General features: G+C 36.1%; 1 protein-coding gene across 4 annotated transcripts in view; it reads left to right on the top strand.

Annotated features, from left to right (window-relative positions):
* SKAP2 (src kinase associated phosphoprotein 2) overlaps positions 1-22,015 on the top strand; it is a 198,021-nt gene that overhangs the window by 90,619 nt on the left and 85,387 nt on the right. For all 4 annotated transcript variants that reach the window (XR_006197434.1, XM_042920704.1, XM_042920698.1 and 1 more), the window contains exons 5-6: positions 19,086-19,163; positions 20,667-20,750. Coding sequence is in view for 3 of the 4 variants with exons in the window: in XM_042920704.1 (XP_042776638.1) it covers positions 19,086-19,163; positions 20,667-20,750 (162 nt within the window). In the remaining variant the exon portion in view is untranslated. The remainder of the gene's footprint in view (positions 1-19,085; positions 19,164-20,666; positions 20,751-22,015) is intronic.

The following is a 22,015-nucleotide window of genomic DNA, read 5'->3' as shown; positions in this document are numbered from 1 at the left end:
TTATTCCTTTATTACGACTGGCTTCTGCCCACGCTGCCTCTTCCCTCAGATCTCAGCAAGATGATTATATGCTCCTAATATCCATATTCAGTGAACAGTTTCTAGTGCTTCTCTTCCTTGGCCTTTCTGAAACAACCGATATTACTGACCATTCATTCATTCCTCTCCTAAATTTTGTACTCTTTAGGCTTCTGATCAGAACATTCTCTCCTGGTCTCAGCCTTTTTGTGGCCTCTGCTTCCTGTCAGGGAGAATGAGAAGTATAAGACTTATGAGCATGCTTGGTATTCCTTATTGGACACAACTAACCAGGAGTTGTACATGTAAAGGACTTGTTCATGTTATCTGAAAATAAAAAATAATTTCATTCAGTATATTGGGTTAGGAAACAATTTTTCTCTCTGTACTTTTTACTCTTAATTTGACATGAATTTGCTTTTTCTTTTCCTTCAGTGGTCTCTATTAAGGATGCATAGACTATCAGAATTGCAATAACTTTGTTAAGGAAATGTATGTTTGGTCTTTAGATAAAATTTAATGTATTCCTAAAGAGGAGTTTGTTACATTCGTCTAAAATTGTTAAGGGTGATTAAACTTTTTTATCTCATAATTTTATAGTATCTTTCTGTTAGCACAGAACACTTTATTTATAATACTGTCAGTCAGGTATATCTATAAAAATGTATCTTTATTTCCATCCAAATGCTTTTTTTTTTTTTTTTTTTTTTTTGAGATTTTCTTCAAGTGTAGAACTTTGGAGTACCATTAGCTGAGAACTTGTACTTCATATATAAGAATTCTCCAAATGGTTCTGTACGTATGATCCTCTTTCCCTGGCCAGAAAGCTTCTATTTACCTTGACCTAAAAAATTAATAACACAACATGCTTTATGAAGAGGCATTCTGGAATCCACCACAAGACTTTTCAAACCAAAAATAGGGATCTATTTCCGGAGGAGCATGAGCTCAATAAATCAGGCGACGAGCTGGGAATGGGTAGTGGTGAGCCCATTTGTAAACTTTGGGATTCTGAATGTTAATTTTAAGCTTCCTTTTGAAAAGGCCTGTGTTTGTAGAGCTTATCCCGTCAGCAATAACCTGTGTCAGTTGTCAGGTCATGTTTAACGTGTGGAGATGTATTAATCTGCCATAGCTCTAGCGCTATGCGAGGCCGGGATAAATAGAGGGTTCAGCAGATGAAGAGGGATTAACTGTGTAGATTGAGCAAACTCTTCAATCACTGAACCAGTGATTTTACAAAGGATTAGCTGCTGCTTTTACAAATATTGATTACTGATTTTGCTACTCAGAATGGAAATGACCTAACTTGTGCAGTTGCTGTGCGGTGTGCTATGTGAAATGTGCATCATTCATATTAATGGATTTGTCATAGGCATTACAGAAACAGACAGATTTATTATAGCAGCAGTTGCTAGAACTGTTATGGTTAAGGCTGTGTCAGCCTATCTATTAAAACTTCAGGATTTTTGAAGTTTATAGTATAGCCATAAAATCCATTTTCCAGGTGGAATTTGGAATACCAGTTCTAGCCTGGCACAATTATTTTTGTGCATAGTTTTGCATGAATCAGTTTGAAGGCATTTAAGTTGAACAGAACAAAAAATACATTATTCTGTTATTTTTGTATCCCCCCCCCCAAATTTAGATTATTTCATTTTGAAAAAAAAATTTAAATCCATTGTAAATGTTTCTTTTCCAACCAAGAGCATGCCTAGTACATGTGGACTTCTAAGAATCCATCAGTATTTTTCCCAGAACAAGATTTGTCTTGAAGCTTTTTCTTCAAGTTTGTTTCTATAATCTTCAATAGTTTGTTTAGAAAACACAGAAATATCTGGATAATTAATAATCAATGCCTGGAGCGCCTGGGTGGCTCAGCCGGTGAAGCGTCCAACTTCGGCTCAGGTCATGATCTCACGGTTCGTAGGTTCAAGCCCCACATCAGGCTCTGTGCTGACAGCTCAGAGCCTGGAGCCTGCCTCAGATTCTGTGTCCCCCTCTCTCTGCCCCACCCCTGCTTGTGCTCTGTCTCTCTGTCTTTCAAAAATGAATAAACATTTAAAAAAATGTTTAAAAAAATAATCAATGACTAATTTGTTTCACTTAAGTGGCCTTTTTTACAACACTAAAAAATCAGTAGTTTAAGAATTAGAATGATCTCTATAAGAGAAAATATTTTCTGTTAATCTTTTTTAAGAAATCCAATTTTCTTGCAAATGTTGCATTATGTTGCAATGGGAAGGCTTTCCAGAGTTGAGCTGTATCTTGAAGGGTGAGCTGGCAGCTTTCTAGGCAATGAAGGTGGCGAGGGGTGGCATCGTGAAGAAAGGTGAGAGGTAGCACATTCTGGGCCACGCAGAAGCTTGTATAGATATGTGAGACATGGCCTACTTGAAGAATAGGTACGTGGTCATTCTCACGTTCATAGCCAGGTACGTGAACATTCTCAAAGTGTAATACCTTCATATGAATTGAGAGGGTTGTTTTCAGGCTGTATTATCTTACCATAATTGATTAAACTAAATCTTTTAGATCAGTGGTTAAAGCTTTTCTAGCTATGATTTAAATAATATAAATAGATATAATTTAAATTACTTAAAAACATGTAGACATTCTTTTTTTCGTTTTCACTTAAAAATTCTATTATGTGAACTTATAAATGTAATGCAAACAAAATGCTGTATCCTCCACCAAAAAAAAAAAAAATCCCTAGAAGAACTATTTGTCATTCTGAATATGTTCTTCAGACAGAATTGTACAAATGTGTGTGTGCTAGAATGAATATCAAGTCAGATTTTTAATATTAAAAATGGGATATCACTGTACATACTATTCTATGCCTTATATTTTCACTTAAGTATCACGATCATCCCAACCTGAGTCTCTTGTAGACAGCAAATAGATGAGTCTTGTTTTTTTTATCCATTCTCATACCCTGTGTCTTTTGATTGGAGCATTTAGTCCATTTGCATTCAGTGTTATTATTGAAAGATATGGGTTTAGAGTTATTGTGTTGTCTGTAGGTTTCATGCTTGTAGTGATGTCTCTGGTACTTTGTGGTCCTTGCGACATTTCACTCAAAAAAAGAAAAAAGTATCACCATCACCTTTCTACATTAGTATCTATCTTACCACGTTAACAAACATAGATCTACATATGCATGTTTTAAATAATAAGCATTATTTAAGACAGTTTCAAAATGTCTTTCTTGCCAGATATGTTCCATTTTTCTGTTGTCACAAATTGTGTTTCAGTATCTGTTTTGGCACATATACCGTTATGAACCTGTGCTTGATTTTTTAGGGTAGATTCTTAGGAGGTGAATTCTTAAGATAATTGTCAACTTCTCATGCACCCAAATGTAGGAAGTTACATTCTCACAAGTAGTACATGAGAGTATCATCTCTTCCCATCCTCCCCACTGTTGTTTTTTTTTTTCTCCCCACTGTTTTTTCTAAAGATTTTATTTTTAAGTAATCTCTATGCCCAACTTCGGGCTGGAACTCACGACCCCAAGATCAAGAATTGGCATGCTCTACCGACTGAGCCATTCGGGTCACCCCCCGTCCCCCACTGTTTGATGTTATTAATCTTTTTAGTTTTTACCAGTCTCACAAGTTAAAAGCAGTATCCTGGTTTAGTTTGTTTTCTTTAGTTTTTAGTGAAGTTTGTTCATTCATTCATCAAAATTTAATGAGCACTTACTGTGTGTCCCAGGCACTAATTTGGCACTTAGGGATACACAGTAGACAAGACAGTGTAGTCTCCGAGCTCGCAGGACATACATTCTATTAAGGGTGAGGAAAGCCAGGGGAAAGCCAGTAAATCAGTAAATACTATCTTTTCTCATGTTTATTAGCCTTTGTCCTTATTCTGTGAATTGCCTGGTTCGTATTCTTCACCTGTTTTTCTGTTAAACTGTTTATCTTTTCTTATTGATTTGTGGGAGTTCATTGTCTATTGTGACATCCATGCAAATATTTTTCCTACCCACCCCTTGAAAAAAATCATCATTTGACAAATTAATGGTTGTCTTAATTTTTAACCATGTATGGAATTGTAATACTATACTTGATTTCTAGTGTTTGGTAAGAGATCATTGGACCGAGAGTCAAATTTCCATAGTTTAACATGCTGTGAGGAATTTATAAGAGCTATTTCTTTTCCTTTCTGTTTTTTTTTAAGTAGGCTCTATGCCCAACATGAAGCTTGAACTCAGAATCCCCAGTCAAGAGTTACATATTATACCAACTGGACCAGCCAGGCACCCCAACAGTTATTTTTCTCTATGTAACATATTTTGGTATTAAAAAAAAATACATTAGAACTTTGAGTCTTGCATGAGGCTTGGGGATATCCAGATGAAGGGAACTTAATTGAGTTCATTGATTTGTTTAATAACTATTATCTCATTATTGGGAAGGTAGATGTAACATGGTGTATGTATAAATGTTTTTATGGTGAGAATATACATCATGGTCTCTTCATACATGATTTAATTATAGGCTGACTTTGTAGAAAACATGTAATGGAATATCTTTTCATAAGAGCTTGCCATATCTGGATTGCTTTTGAGTAAGTTGTGTCATATCATTTATTCATATGGACTTGCAGTGGGATGTATATTTTTTGGATTTGAAGTCTTTTCCTATGTTTATAAGAGATCACTGTGTGCTTCAAATATTCATGAACAAAGTACGGATTCAGAGTCAGACTGTTTTACAGGCTTACAATCCCCCGCGGTAACTGTTGGCACCCCCACTGCAAGGAGAGGCCACAGTCGCGCTGGCGCTCCCGCGAGGTTGCGGAGACCGTCTGTTTGCACGAAGTTGAGTCCCTTGTTGCATGTTGCCAGCACACACTTTATTCCATGAGGCTCCTTTTCAAAGTTTTACTTTGACATTTTTTTAGTGTTTTATCTTTATTTTTGAGAGAGAGAGAGAGAGACAAAGTGCAAGCAGGGGAGAGACAGAGAGAGAAGGAGACACAGAATCCGAAGCAGGCTCCAGGCTCCCAGCTGTCAGCACAGAGCCCGACGCGGGGTTCAAACTCACGAACCGCGAGATCATGACTTGAACCAAAGTCAGGCACCACCCAGGCACCCCTAATGTGACATTTTTAATTTGAATCAAAAACTGACACTTCAGTGGTGAAATTGTTCTGGTAATGACTGACGGCTCTGAACTGGGCAAAAGGGGAGCTCCGATGGTCAAGTTGTGTCAGCTCTGTGAACCCCGGGGCTGGGATAGTGTGTGCAATGAACAGAGTCCTGGATCGCCTTATGATGTCTAACTCAGAATAGACACGGCTTTCTATTTTTGGCAGGTGATTTTTTTTACATCGTGGATACTAATTTTTGAAAAATAGGCTGAAATCACATAACTAAAAATGGGCACTTTTCATACTCTCTGTTCTGTCCCAATTTCTTGGTCTCCTTTTTATCGTATCTCTTGCTTTATGTTGGTTGTTACAAAGTTCAGGACCGCGCTGGAGTGTTACTAACTGTGGAAGTCGGCAGTAAGGTGGTGAGTAAGCGAAAAGGAGGATGACCTCTTTGCTCCCAGTTGGGGTCGCCCTCACCTGCTCTCCTGCTTCTCATTCTTAATTTCCTCATCAGTTCTTTGGTGAGAGAAGAATTACATTTTTATAAAATCATTTTAATGATTCAAAAGTTAGATACTCTATAAATAAAAATCCTTCTCCTCCTGGGCATTTACATATCTGGCCCTTCCCTTTTCTGTTTTCAGTCTTGTGCCGGTCTCAGAACTGTATTTTATCTACTTATTGACATTCCTTTGATTTTGCATTGAACATGATCTTAGAGCATGTGTTTAAAATCCTATAAGACAAGTATTAAATGAAGTTTAAAAAAAACGCACCACTAAGAGCAATGTAGGTACTTTACTTCAAAATTGTACTTCTGCATTGTAAGTAAGTACCCTTGGTAATGTTGCTGCACACTCGTTGGAGAAGCACCGTCTTACGATCTCTTACTCAAAGGCTAGTGAAAAAGACGAACGTATGAATACAGCCCAACATTGTAAGTGGTGCCATAGAAATGTCTCTCTCCCTGGCCAGTCTCACATATGGCTGTTAGCAGTTACTCCCGTCTGAAGTTAATGATCAGAAAGCATTAAGCGTGTGGTGTATTTTTATTTGCAGGCACTAGGAAAAAATGCTACACATCAACTCTTCTAATATTGAAGTTTCCATGTGTATTCTTCGGTGATTTACTCCGTTTCATAGATAACAACGCTCTTGCAGTTATCCAGGTGTACATATTATCACCGGTACATACTAAAGAGTAGACTTGGGCATTTTATCATTCTCAGGAACATGTTGTTCTGTGGATGTTTTGTTTATGTGCAGTAGGCATATGCTTAAACTTTTTGCATGCTAGAATTATTCTGGCACTGAGGTAGAACTTTTATGAGCAAGTGCTGATTTGTTCTTGTGTTAAGGTGACCTTCATCCAGGTATATGTCCCCGTAAAGCTGTTATACTTCATAAATTTATATGTAAATTTATAAATAAAAGTATCACAACATGACTACCAGCTTGGCTGATTGTTAAGGGATAGGGCTCTTAAGCAGTAACATAAAAGCTGTGTTGGCTTCTTGCAGGGATCATATCTTCTGCTTGGGATTTAATATTTACCAGAAGTTTGACGAAGACAAATAGTGTTTTGGAAAGATTGTCTGAAAAATGTGCAAGGTGTCTATTCCTGTAGGTATTCTATGGTCTTATCCTTGAGTTTAACAAAGCTGTTGGAGAGCTTTGTACTTGGGCTACCAGGTTTGTGCTCGGTAGAATTACTTTTAGTAAATTTTGCTTTGGCATTTTGCTGTTGGCTTGACATGAGTGATGTTATACAAAGCAGCCCTGTGAAACTTTTATTTTACCTACTGTAACAATGTTATTGAGGACATTGAGAGCACATGGGAAAAATTTCTTTCTCATTCTAGTACCAGGAACCGGGAACAGTGGTTGTATATTCCTCCCTGAGCAATGATCTGTATTTATCTAATGGGCAATGAATCACATAATTTATTATTTCCTGCTTCATGTTGGTTGTTATAAAGCGTATAACTGAGTTTTTGGCCCCCTCCTGCTGTGTGTAAATGACTTTGTAGTTCCAACTTGTTTTGTGTTCTACCCTGACTCCTAGCTTTGTCTTGATTTATTACTTTTTTTTATTTGAAATAATGTCATTTATAGAAAAGTTTCAAGAATAGTACAAATAATTCCTATTATACCCTTCATTTAGATTTTCTTAAATCATTACCTTAGAAGGAAAACCCATAAGGCTAGCAGGAGATTTTTCAACAGAAACTTAACTTTAACATTTTTTAATTCAGGTAGTTGCTTCCTCTCTGTATATACACAATTTTCTCCTATTTGCTTTAATATCCATGCCAAATGTTATCTGTACAAATGCCTGTAAGATGCTTTATTGGAGGGGAATGAAGCAGTGTGTTATTAAATAAACAATAATAGATAAAAATGTATTGATTTCATACCTATATTGAAGAAAGAGACTTAAGGAAAGACTTGTTTCAGATGGAAGGAAGATAAATTGTGTGTGTGTGTGTGTGTGTGAGAGAGAGAGAGAGAGAGAGAGAGAGAGAGGAAGGAAGGAAGGAAGGAAGGAAAGCAGGAAGGAAGGAAGGAAGGAAGGGAGGGAGGAAGGGAAGAAGGAAGGGAGGAAAGGGAACATCCATGTGTTTTAAGAGGATACTTTAACACTTTGAATGGCAGAACAGATTAAATGCCAAAGCCCTTTTGATTTAAATAAGAATTAAGGAGTTCTCTTCTTAAATGAAAATAGGTAATACATACTAAAGCATGGAGAATGTTTGGGGATATATTTACTTTAGTAATCGAGCCCATTTTAGTAATCAATCAGAGTAGAGCCATAAGCAGAACCTTATTTCAGAATAATTTCGTATTTGATAGTTTTCATACTAGATATTTTTTACTTATTTTAACCACCCCTCAGTAATAAGGTTCTTTTGGGAGATGGGAATAGAATGACAATTGTTTATATACGTGTTCTCTTTCTTCAGAGTAAAAACATATACATATGCTTTATTATATTATATAATATGGAAGACGTTCTAACTGCATATTCCTATTTCAGACACTTAAGATATATCCTTATATTATGAATGGCTCTAAAGTTTTGTACACAAATAGGAAAAATAAATGAATAAAAATGAACTTAGAGAATGTTACAAATTAGAAAAATGTTATTCGTATTCTGAAAATAATTGCAAAATTTTATAGTTTTTAAAAATTAAAAAACAGTTTTTTAATGTTTATTTATTTTTGAGAGAGAGAGAGCATGAGCAGGAGGGGGCAGAGAGAGAGGGAGATACAGAATCAGAAGCAAACACCAGGCTCTGAGCTGTCAGCACAGAGCCCAATGTAGGACCTGAACTCACAGTCTGTGAGATCATGACCTGAGCTGAAGTCAGATGCTTAACCAACTGGGCCACTCAGGCACCCCAAAAATTTATAGTTTAAAGCTCACAGCATTAAACAGTTGCAAAAAAAAATTGTCCTATGGCCTATGGGAAAATAGAACATACTTGAATGGGAAGGAGCTAAAGAATTCAGTCTAAATTGTATTAATTTTTTTAAAAAATTTTTAATGTTTATTTATTTTGAAAGAGAGACAGAGCACGAACAGGAGAGGGGCAGAGAGAGAGGGAGACACAGAATCTGAAGCAGTCTCCAGGCCCTGAGCTGTCAGCACAGAGCCCGGTGCAGGGCTTGAACTCATAAACCACGAGATTGTGACCTGAGCCGAAGTCGGACGCTTAACCAACTGAGCCACCCAGCGCCCCTTAATTATATTCATTTCTTATTTTTGTGTAATTTGTTAGATACCTCTTTTAGTCACATAAAAGAATCTCATTTTCCTTCTATACATGTCTGTTTTCCCTTTTCTGATTTGTTCCTTGTTGTGTGTGTGTGTGTGTGTGTGTGTGTGTGTGTGTGTGTGTGTGTTTAAACTAGAATGGGAGTCTTTTTAAAGACATTTTTGGGAAGCAAAATTGACTTCTCTAAAATCTTGTAGAAAATGAAAGAGATATCCTAGAATTTTAAATTAAGTATTTTAAATATATCATTCTGTTACTGTTAAGGAATTAACTGTAAATAATTGTGATTACTTTAATGCTGTAGAGTAGTAGTTCAATGCTGTTTTCTTATACAGTTTCCCGTAGATGGCATTCACTTATCTGATCAATGATAGAACATAGCATTTCAGGGAAGGGAAGCTTTGATGGACGGACCTGGAGGTCCTGGTTCCACTGCTCACTGTGTGTGACCTTGGTTTCCCATTAGTAACATGCAACTGATAATGCCTCCTTCTTGGGGCAATGTGGGAAGGAAATGAGATGATGACTGTATCATGTTTAACTAGTGATTAAGGCTTAAAAAGTGTTAGTTGTTGCAATTGTTATTACCTTACTGAACCATGCCAATATTTGCTTATATGTATTTGCTATTTAAATTATGATGCTTTAAAAAAAAAGAATGCTTAGAACTTATAGTCTAAGGATATGGCAAATGTTGTGTTTCATACAGAGGTAGTATAGGGAAGGAAGGAGGAAGACCAATTTTAGTTATTTATTAAATTTTATACGTAAGTTCTTTGACTTTTTAAAAAAATGCTTTCAACAAGTTTTCAGTGAGGTTCAGTTTATTTTTCCTGGCTGCCTACCTTAGGTAATATTTAGAAAATGGCCTGGCATGTAATATACACTGGCAAATATTTATTTAACAAGTGAATGGAGTGTTTCTTTTCATTTATCCTAATCTTTACTATGTACAATACCATCAAATATTTTTTTCATGCATCATTTTTTTTTTTTTTTTTGCCAAATAGCTACAGCTGGAAAGAAATTGGCATTGTTAAGAGGTATTTGGCTTTCATATTTTATTGTAGTTGTTTTATCATTTCAGCTTTCTTGTTTTCTTGTGTATGGAACACTGGACTTGGCAAATTTGAATTGCGATTTACAGTAATAATAATAAGAAGAACTAACATGTCTTCGAGTTATCTTAAGTGCTACCCTACTAAGTCTACACAGTAATTCTCCATTATTACTTATATTCAAAGATTGGGAAAGTCAAGGTAACAAAATCGAGTAACTTGTCTAAGCCCCGGGGCTAATGGTCAAGCTGCAATTTGAATCCAAGACCCAAGGCTTTAACCACAATTCTAAGATGCAAAATCAGATTAGGGGCGCCTTTTTGTGTTAAAGATGACCATCAAATTAAAATTCAGTTCATAATTGTATATCTTTTATATTATGTAGAGTATCTGTGAAAATTGTGATATTTAGAATTTTATTTTTATTTATTTATATATATTTTTTAATTTTTTAACGTTTATTTATTTTTGACAGAGAGAGACAGACAGAAGATGAGTTGGGGAGGGACAGAGAGAGAGGGAGATACAGAATCTGAAACATGCTCCAGGCTCCCAGCTGTCAGCACAGAGCCCGACGCAGGGCTTGAACTCACAGACAGCAAGATCATGACCTGAGCTAAAGTCAGACGGTCAACCGACTGAGCCACCCAGGCGCCCCTAGAATTTTACTTTTAACTGAAGGAAAAAGTATATTCCATTTTAAGCTTGTATCTCATTCTCTCAAAGTATTTGTATATCAGAGACTTTTTTAAAAGGTGGCGCTTTTTTTCTGAGTTTAATTTTTGTGACAGAAGATGATTAAGATATAGGTGGATATTATATACACACACACACACACACACACACACACGCATGCACACACACACACACACACGCATATAAAACCAGTAGCCAATTGGTATGTGTAATGAGGGATACAGTAGGTACAATACTAGCCCCCCAGAGAAGTCCACATTCTTATCCTTGAATGTGTGAATATGTTACTTGGCAAGCGGGAATTAAGATTGCAGGTGGAATAAGGTTGCCAGTCAGCTGACCTTAAAATAAAATTACCCTAATTGTTATTCAGTTTTTGCTTGGTGGCTTTCAGAGTGACTTGGCACTTTACAAAGGGGTGGAGAGACTAACAGATGGCAAACCTGTGAGTTGCAGCCTCTGCTTTTGCCCCCCAGTGTCATCCCATGGGCCACTGTATCAGTCTTCAAAGCCTTGTCCCCAAGGCTTAATCTCCTTGGGAATTCTGTGGTCTTAAGAATAGGAAGCTGACCATTTTTGTGTCTAAGCATGATATGAGCCTGTTTTTTTTCTTTTTTTAAAAAAATTTTTAAATATTTATTTATCTTTTGAGAGACAGAGAGACAGAGCACGAGTGGGGGAGGAGCAGAGAGAGAGGAAGACACAGAATCCAAAGCAGGCTCCAGGCTCTGAGCTGTCAGCACAGAGCCCGATGCGGGGCTCAAACTCACGGACCCTGAGATCGTGATCTGAGCTGAAGTCAGATGCTTAACTGACTGAGCCACCCAGGCACCCCGAGCCTATTTTTTTTTAAAGAAATATTGTTAGTCTTAGAGATCACCAGTACTAGCATATTCATTGGTTAGTCCTTTCTGAAAAAAGTAATAATGGGAAGGGAGAAAACAAGCTCTGTGAAAGGAGCATGCTAGGCTAACATACTTAACAATTATTTTAGTTACTGTAGTGATTCTTTTTTTTAAAGGTTATTGTTGTTTGATATGTCCATTGAACACATAATAATTTTCTTTTTGCCACTAAAAACACTGATTAAAATGATTTGAAACTCCAAATTTTATATGTGGAGGGGAGAATTATTAGGATATGAAAAATATTTAATGTATATCTTTCTTTCACAGGTATTCCAGGCCAAGATTCTAGCTAGAAATCAAACCTGTGAAAGGACAGAAAATAATTCCTTGCTAGATCTAAAGAAAGTTATCAGTTCCTCTACAAAAAATATGTGACGTACAGTTTCCACATTTGATATCTTTGAAAGTTGAACCCATCTTGGTCCTTGGCCATTTGTTACCGAAAGAACAAGAAAAACATTAATGTGGATATGTTTAATAGAATCCTAGGATTGGGAGGGCCTTAGAGATGATATGATCTGTTTGTTTTTTATTTGTGTGGTTTTTTTTTCATGTTTTAGATGAGAAAACTGATAACCCAGAGAGGCTTAGTGACCCAAGGAAGGTCACAGATTTGCAGTGCTGGGATGTCATTACAGACCTCTCTAACCTATAGCACGCATCTTAAAATCAGTATCAATGTAAAACTACTCTAGCTGGCTGCTATAGCATAAAACCATTTTATTTAATATTTATATCCAAGTTAAATTTAGGTTTCTCTCCCTTGCTAGGAGATAGACTTTCTGTTTTGCTTTGTTTTATTTTACAGGTATACTAGTGAAATTTTGTAAAAGTTTTTTTAGAATAAGAAAAAAGTGTCAGCAACTCTATGTCTTTGTATCTATTTTTGTGTGTATGTGTGTCTTTGTGTCTATTATATATTCTCTAGAAACAGGGAAAATGTAATCTAACGTTTGTGCAAATGTTAAGTAAAACATAATTAACTTGTACTTGTGGAATAATGAGTTCTGAGCCAGTAATAGCTCTGGGAACTGAATGAAGCTCATTTATAGACTGTGTCCTAAAGCTAAGTACTCAGTGTACCCTTCACGCAGCCAGAAGTTGCTACAAGATACTGGACATCATTTGGAAAAATACAGGAAACAAAGAGGAAAGCATTTTTTACTTTTACAGAAAATTACAATGATGAAATACTGACATCTGAAAATAGACCTTAGTTCTGATGACTGCTTCTTAAGAAAAATGAACTTGAGGGGCACCTGGGTGGCTTAGTCAGTTAAGTGTCCGACTCTTTGATTTCGGCTCAGGTCATGATCTCATGGTTCATGGAAATGAGCCCCGTGTTGGGCTCTGCACTGACAGTGTGGAGCCTGCTTGAGATTCTCTCCCCCTCCACCCCTCTCACTGGTTGTCCCTTGCTTGTGTACTCTCTCTCTCTCTCTCTCTCTCTCTCTCTCAAAATAAATAAACTTAAAAAGAAAAGAAAAGAAAAGAAAAATGAACTTGAACTAGAGAAGTTAATCTAGACAATAAAATAACCCCTGAGTTGATCAAGGTAGAAGAGGGTGTTGCCAGCATGAAATGAGAAAATGATTAGTATTTTTGGAAAATCGAAGCCTAATATGTGTTTTAAGTATAAAGTAATCACTAAGTGGATAGCTCTATAAAAAATGGGGAGGGTGTCTGTTTATCAAATTTAGCACTGCTGGAATGACAAGGCATTTAAAAAAGTTTATCACATAAAAGTTTAGAAGAGATCAAAAGGAAGCCCTATCCCTTCAAAGAGGTAGCCACTTCATGGAACTCAATATCCCAACTGTTGGGCAAAAATGAAGAATTTTAAAAGATTTAGACAAACTCATGGATGTTTTATTCATATAAATTGAGAGAATAAAAGATATTGTTGAGGAACTTGCCCTTAACTTTTTGCGGTTCAAGGAAAACCCATTGTGTGGTTACAGTAGATGAAGATCCAAACTCCAGGGTGAAAATTCTTATGAGCAAAACCAGTCTTTTACATATCTCCTTTTCCCCCTAGTATTAGGGAAGAGGAATCAGTTGTGTAAAAGTGGAGGGGAAAAATGATATTGATTGAAAGTTTAATGTTCATGTTGAAAACTATACAAATGCTAAGTAGTAAAAGGGAAAAGCCAATAAAAGATGAGTAAATCAAAACCAGTAAAAGGTGATATTCAGAAACCTAGCAGGGATTTTATACGAAGTCTAGATTGAAGAATCATAAAACTGTGAACATATTAACACAGCAAAACTCATAAATCATAATAATTTATTGATAAGATAGTAAAAATGAGGCTTTGGATTCCTTAGAAGTGTAGCATTTAAACTGGACCCCAAAGTTGCATACCAAAAAATAAAAAAAGGTAATGAGAAGCAGTTGTCTATTTTGAAAATGTCTCTGAAGCACTCTCATCTCTTGACACTTATTCATAGTTCCACATGAAGAGCTAGGTAGGCAGGAAGGAAACTAAATAAAAAGTTAATTCCAGGACTTAGTAGTTAGAACTCCTACAGATTAAAAAAAGAACTCTCTAAATTGTGCTTCAGAAATGGTGCCTCACTGTAAGTCTTAGAAAAAAATAAATGTGTTTAAAGAGGTGTCAGACAGGGATATACTTGCAAGTGTGTGTGTGTGTGTGTGTGTGTGTGTGTGTGTGTGTGTGTGTGTGTGAGAGAGAGAGAGAGAGAGAGAGAGAGAGAGAGAGAGGAGGAGTGGATTAGGTGACATGGTAGTGTTGGAGAAGGCCCAGGAATTGTGCATTGAGACACTCAGTGCCAGACAACATTGTGAATTAAGCAAGATTTTGTTTATTTAGATTATTTTGAGAAAAGACGTACAAAAAAGAAAGGATGGTCAGCCCTGTCTCTTCCCTCAACTCTTCCCCACCCCCCAACTCGTAACTCACTCTCTCTTCCTCGCCCTCGCTCCCTTTTCTACTGAAGGGATTCCCAGGATGTTCAAAGTCTTTTCTTCTGAGTTAATCATTTTGTGGTGTATTTCAAGTAAAACATTCTGTGGTCTACACCTATTTTTCCACTTTTTCCTATCCTCTCTGCAGGAATGCACCTGTCTACCTTACAGTGCTAAGATAGGTTTTATACCCAGCCAAAGTAATGTGAAATATACCTAAGTGATACTTCCTAGAAAAGAAAATTCATATTTTTCTCTGAAGTTGAAATAATTATTTTTCACTTCGAAAAATTTTAGTTAAGTAGTTAAAACTTTAACTTCTTAAATACATTGCAGGTATTTAAGCATTCAAGTATTTTTCTTCTTAGATTCAAGGAAAAATGTTAAAACAATAACATAATAAAGTTGCTAAGATTGGGGAATACCTTAGTTTTTAAGTAATTTGTTTTTGATTTTAATACTTTGGAATTCTCCATTTTTTTTTCAGATTCTAGAATCTACTCCTTTAGCTTGCTGGTATACTACGTCTACTATCTACATAGTTTATTTTTAAGGCAAAATTTTCCAGACAAATTTTTGAACTCTTGAGTTATCTTTTTTTAAAAGTGGCCCTGTCAATAAAATACCACCCTAAGTATAAGAAAATTCCACTTCTGCCTTTTTCCCACTGAGTTGCTAGGAATATAGTAGGCCCTTGATTCTTGTTTATTTGAATTCATTGTGACCTTGTTTGTTAGCATTTTGCATGTTTGAAATTCCCAAATTATAAATCGGAAAAAGGCCCATTCCTTGGCCATTCTTGTAGGGAATGTCTAATATTTTGAGCTGCTTTAGAAAAGCCAGTAGTATTATATAAGAAATACGTGCTCGTTTTATAAAAAGGAAACTAATCTTTGTCAGTATATGCTTATTGTCTCAGAGTACCAAAAACTTGTGGCCACTTAACCTATGAAGTAATTGTCTGCCATATAAATAGGCTGCCCTAGAGAATGGGTTAATTTTTTTTCTCCTCTTAGTTAGAATATAATTTCTTCATCAACTGACTTTCACCTAACCAAAAGGAAATCTTTGAACTGCTTTAAAAATAACTATAATGCTTAACTCATGCAGTTACCAAGTCATGCTTTTTTCCATCTTTCTGATTAAAATTCTCTAGGCATTGTTAAGTAGTCTTACATTTACATTGGAACCCCTTCATTTGTATTAATAGGTACAGTTACACTAACATGTAGTACTGATATTTATTTGTGATGATGAAAACTAACATTTAATAAAAGCCTACTATGTGCCAAAGGATTCAGGCTCCGTGCTAAACTGATTTCGGGGACACGGCATGAATTTTGATAGTGAAACAGAACTGGCAGTGTAATTGTGAATTTGTTGTTGTGTAATTGGCTATGTTGCATAGTTTCCTGTAGTGAGATAATGTAATTTTGGTGTTTGGCAAATGTTTAGCGGCTCTGTGTTGTTGCCTGCCAGACAGGTTTATATTAGCTTTACCTTCCTTTTCTTCGTGTATCGTTGTACCTACATTTGCAGACTCTTAACTCTTTGGATCAATCGGAATGTTCTTCAATGGTGACATACCGTTGACCGTTGTAGGTGTAGTGATATGAAGTCTAACTGATGTGAGAATGCATGTTTTTTAAGGAGAAATTACTACTTGTCATATCTTGTTACCAATTTTCAATTTCTACCATTAAAAAGTATGAAGTGTTTATATAGTTATGGTGCTATGCAAGTAATTCAAATGGTTCTTCTAAGAACTTAAAATCTAAAGTCCTTAAAGGGATTACTATTAATACACCTTTTTTGAAAAAAATTCACATGTGCACATTAATGCACATATAAATGCATATAAAAACATAAATAAATACACTTTAAAACTTCACACGTGCATTGAGCAAATCCTAGATATTGGACAAATAGCAACTTTAGGAAAATGAGATTTCAGTCAGAAAAACTTGATTTTTTTCCCCCTTTAGGAATGACATAAAAGATTTTATATTAGAAACATGAAATTGAAGTTCATAATAAGTATTGCTTGTGACATCAAATTTTATTGTGATTTATCAGGTGGAAATCTTTAAGCAAAAGCACTAGGTTATGTGTATATTCACTTACTAACTTCTCATTCCCTTTTCATGTTATTACTCCTCTTTCTTCTCTCCTCCTTTTTTTTTTTTTTGGACCAGTACATTTCTAAACTGGAAAATTATGCTAAAGGCACCTGTTTCCCTTCAGAAAAAAGTTTTCTCTTAGGATTTAGAGTGTTTATTTTTTATGTGAAGAACATTTATTATGCCCCAATGGAAGTGAGAGAGTCATGGGACGACTTTGCAGTGAGCCTTATTAGCCACGTGGAAGTAATTAATGCCTCCCATGTCCAGTTAAAGCAGCAGCATCAGACCTTAAGATGGAAAAGTGGCCTCTTCTTCTACAGTTTAATTTTATCTAAGACGAACAGTGCTTTAGAGTTTGTTTCCATCATCTTAAAGATACAGAAATATTTATAGGATGTGTGCAGTGAATATTCTTGGTTTTACTACTGTGAACAAACCATTTGTAAATTTTTTCATGACATGCAATAATCGTGTTAAAATATTTAATGAATGCGTTTGCCTTCTCATTCTGAAATGCCACCCGTATGATGCTTCTTGCAATGAGATTTTGTGTAGTTGACTTAAGAATTCTACATCCCAATTATATAAAAGCCTGAGCACAAGCAAAGAGCAACAGAAATTAAACTATGATCCTGCTAGTTGGAAAAGTGAATCCTTTATTTTCAGGAATCTTATTTAGAAAGAAAATTTTCCTAAATAATTTTATGTTAGCTAGAATTTCATGTTTCTATACGATACAATATTTCTGTTTACTTTTTGTCAGTGTAGCCTAGGTTAAAAAAAAGTGCTATTAGTCATTATTTTTTTCTTTTTTAAACACCTAAATCAAACCATAGTTACCTTCTTTAATTTAGTGGTTGACTAGGACTTGTTCACAAAAATAAGATTTCTTTATGTGATCTTTATTTTATATACAAAAATACTATAGTAAATAACTTTTACCTTTGTATGGATCAAATTTATTCTGAGAAAAGGAAACACGGATACATTGACTGAACAACTACACAGATGTTTACATTGGCTCTCCCTAAAATTTTATATACATTTCAACGTCAGTGCACTGTGTAAAGGTATATTTTAATGATAATTGTTTTGGTCATTGAGTAAAATTGATCTGCCAGGGAACTGAACTTGGTACTTTAATTAATTAATTTTAGAGAGACAAGGAGGGAGGGAGGGAGAGAGAGAGCAAGAGCGAGCAAGAAAGAGAGAGAGGAGAGAGAGAATCTTAAGCAGACTCCACGTGCAGTGTGCAGCCCAACACAGGGCTGGATTCCACGACCCTGGGATCATGACCTGAGCCAAAATTGAGTTGGACGCTCAATTGACCGAGCCACCATGGTGCCCCTTGGGTTTAGTTTCAAGCTGTATTTCTTAAAGACAAATATCTTTATTTTAAACATTATTTCTTGAAGAAAAACATCTGATTTTATAATTACTGCGATCCCTATACTATTGTTAAAAAAACAAAAAACTTAACCTGGTAATTCTGTGATGAATCTGTACGTAATAAACTTCCTACTATTTGTACATAATAAATTTCCTTCCTTTAAAAAAAACACTTTAAAAAAAATCATAAGCTATATTGATGTTTTTTCCATTGGGTGTATTCCACAAAAACTTGTATTGGATTGGTTGTTTTCACTTGTTAGAATTCTAGTAAAATGCTGAGATAACTGTATTATATTTCTAATGAAGTTTGTAAAAATATTGAACACTTGTGAAATTATTGAATAACCTATTATGCATGACCATGAATATATGATTTCTAATTGACTTAACTTTTGGCTTAATCTTTTCATTTTTTTGTAGGTATCTAATATTTGTTTGTGATAGTTCTTTTAGATCTTTTAACCTAGTTTTGGACTCTCAGATGTCCTAGAAAAACCTGAAGCATTCAGTTGAATGTCTACAAGGTTTCTCTTTGAGTACAACCAAGAAGAGATAGTATTTGCTATGTATTTAGGGAAACCAATTTTGGCATTTGATTTTTTTGGGAAAAATCATTTTATGATTTATTTGGTAGGAATGGAGATACACAGGTAAAAATCAACAAGCATTAAAATCCTTGAAGAGTTAATCTAATATAAATGTAAAGAAGCATATGTGATTTGTTTAAAATTCCTAACTTCTCTTTCAGGGGTTTATGGCATTTATTGATAATGGTTTCCCGATTGTTTCCTTATAGAAGGTAGATCGTAAAGTATTGCCCTGTAGAGATTATCTAGCTACATAATATTACTGTATTTGAAGGAGCATAATATATTAAAATATAGGAGCTCAGAGCACTTTTTTGCTCTTGAGATTTATAGGAGAGGGACAAGTTTATGAATGGACAAAGCTAATAGACTCGAATTTAAATAATTTCGGTAACGAAAAGAATGTTGAATCTAATGCAGTCTGGTACTTGGTTTTTCTAAGGTGGATTACTCACTACTTTTTTTCCCCTCTTCTACTTCCTACAGGAAACCAGTTTCCTCCAATTGCAGCACAGGACCTTCCTTTTGTTTTAAAGGCTGGCTACCTTGAGAAACGCAGAAAAGGTAAACTGTAAGATTCTAATGAAAAATCTTTAAAAAATGGCTTTATCCTTGCATAAAAGATGCTTGCAGTATACATGTGGAGCCAATATTCTCTTTAGGTGATTAAAGAGTTTTAAGACTGTAAGAAAATCTGAACAACATTATCCAAACCACAAAATACAGTTTTTAGTTCTATATAATTTTTTTTAAAGTTTACTTATTCTGAGAACAAGAGAGAGAGAATGAGCGGGGGAGGAGCAGAGAGAGAGGGAGAGACAGCAAATCCCAAGCAGGCTCTGCACTGTCAGTGTGGAGTCCAATGTGGGGCTTGAACCCATATTTCATGAGATGATAACCCGAGCTGAAACCAACAAGTTGGATGCCTAACCAAATGAGCCACGCAGACACCCCGCTCTGTAGGATTTTTAATAGAACATTTGGTCAGGTTTCTGGTTGCCAATCTTGATTATTTGTAAATGATTCAGGAGCTGTTTCCTGCCTCTTAGAGGAGGGCTGAGGGCCATGACTGTATTCTCAAGGATGGGATTTCTCACCATTCTCCCACCCAGCTGAGTGGCAGGTTATCCCACACGTGGACCTGGCTTACACCATGTCTGCTATGATTCCGATCAAGCCTGGCATATTGTCTGCCATTTTCTGTTATTGCTTCAGTGTTCCTCTCCATTGGCCATGATAATTGGGAGTTGACCATATGGTCTCGCTCTTTCAGCACCAACATATAACGGAAATGGACTATGGAGGTGGTGGTATTATATGGGAAACAGAAAACAGAAAGTCCCTTCATTACCATTTTGCTTTTCTCCCAGGTAGTCCCCTTGGGCCTTTCTATTTATATTCCATTTGCTTCCCTTGGTTTTCTTAGCTGAATTTTATTTTTTTTTAATTTTTTTTTTTTAATATTTACTTTTGAGACAGAGACAGCATGAATGGGGGAGGGGCAGAGAGAAGGGGAGACACAGAATTGGAAGCAGGCTCCAGGCTCTGAGCCATCAGCCCAGAGCCCGACACGGGGCTCGAACTCACGGACCGCGAGATCATGACCTGAGCTGAAGTCGGACACTTAACCGACTGAGCCACCCAGGCGCCCCTCTTAGCTGAATTTTAAAGCTGAGGGAGATAGTAGCAGTCATCTAGGTCAACTCCCCCCCCTCTCCCCCCCACCCTTTTATAACAGATGAGAAAAGGAGACCCAGATGAATCCCTTCTCTCAAAGCTGTGTAGTCAGATGTCCTTTTGACTGTCCCTGTCAGGAAGGTGTGTTAGCCACAAGTGTCGCAGTCCCATCTCTGCTTCACTTTATTCCTTTTTAGCTTTGTTTTTGTTTTTTGGTTTTGTTTGTTTGTCCTTTGGAGAAGAAGCTATAAGTTAATTAGTCATAGAATTTTAGAGCTGGCAGAAACCTTAGAAGTCACATTAACAGATTTTTCATTTTAACGGTGTTACATTTATACTATATATGTAATACATAGTATTTAAACTGTTCCTTTTCCCCTTTTATTGTAGATCACAGCTTTCTGGGATTCGAATGGCAGAAACGGTGGTGTGCCCTCAGCAAAACAGTATTCTATTATTATGGAAGTGATAAAGGTAGTATTGGGGTTCAATCATACTGACTTCTATTGTGGAAGGGTTTTAGGGGCCATTTTATACCCCCTTTTTAGTACAGAATAAACTGAAGACAAAGGGAGAAAGACTGAGCATTTTAATATTTACAGTCTAAGACTGTGTAATTCTATTTTATTATTTGCCGAATGCTCCAAATTCCAGAATTCCCTAAAAGTTAACACAGTTGTGTTTTATTGAGTTAGGAAAGAGATGAAAATTTATGTGGCTTTTCATTTTAGGAAATATTTATCATCCAAGGTAATGTAGAATTTCTGGAGAAGTGAAGACCATTAGGGTTGTGAGAGTTTTGAAGGGAGGAAAAGATATTTTTTTTTCTTTCAGATGTTTTAAAAGAGACATTTAGATGAAATGAAATATGTGCAATACCTTTCTCAGCTTCTTTTATTTTTTTAATTTATTTTTTTTTAATTTTTTTTTTTTTTAATGTTTTTTATTTATTTTTGAGACAGAGAGAGACAGAGCATGAACGGGGGAGGGGCAGAGAGAGAGGGAGACACAGAATCGGAAGCAGGCTCCAGGCTCTGAGCCATTGGCCCAGAGCCCGACGCGGGGCTCGAACTCACGGACCGTGAGATCGTGACCTGAGCTGAAGTCGGACGCCTAACCGACTGAGCCACCCAGGCGCCCCCAGCTTCTTTTAAATAACAACAGCAAACACCTATATAGAGAATGCTATTCTAAGCGCTTTAGCTATATTAACTGGTCCAGCAGCAACTCCGTGAGGTAGGGACTACTATTAGCTCTGTTTATTTTGCTGTTGGGAAAGCTGGGGATTAACTGAGGTTAAATAATTTGGTCAGGGTCACAGAGCTGGTAGGTGGCCAGTGTGGGATTCGAGCCTAGGCTTATGGTAGAGTCCACGCTCTAACCAGCAATTTGGAAACATTAAGACATTTTATAACTTTACTTGCTAATTAATACATCTCTTGATCACAGCTCACATAATTTTAAGTTCCGTATTTGAACGAATAAAGCGTAAAATATTGAAATTTGAAGAATATCAGCTTCCTTAGTTTTGTTTTTTTTTCTAGGGAAAGCAAGTCAGAAGTTGAATATTATAAAGTAAAGGTAATGTAGAAATAGCTAGCATCTGTTTCTGGAAAGGACCCGTAAGGAGAAAAAAGGCATAGAAGTCCAGTGTCACTGATTCCCATGGAATCATGTACCTTATCAGTGTTTTTTGGAAGTTTTGTTTCATTTGACTTCACTTGCAGGGTTTAGGGTTT

This window comes from Panthera leo, chromosome A2 (genome assembly GCF_018350215.1).
Source record: "Panthera leo isolate Ple1 chromosome A2, P.leo_Ple1_pat1.1, whole genome shotgun sequence".
NCBI lineage: Eukaryota > Metazoa > Chordata > Mammalia > Carnivora > Felidae > Panthera > Panthera leo.
The sequence above is the reverse complement of the archived record's forward strand: the minus strand, read 5'-3'. Positions and strand labels throughout refer to the sequence as shown.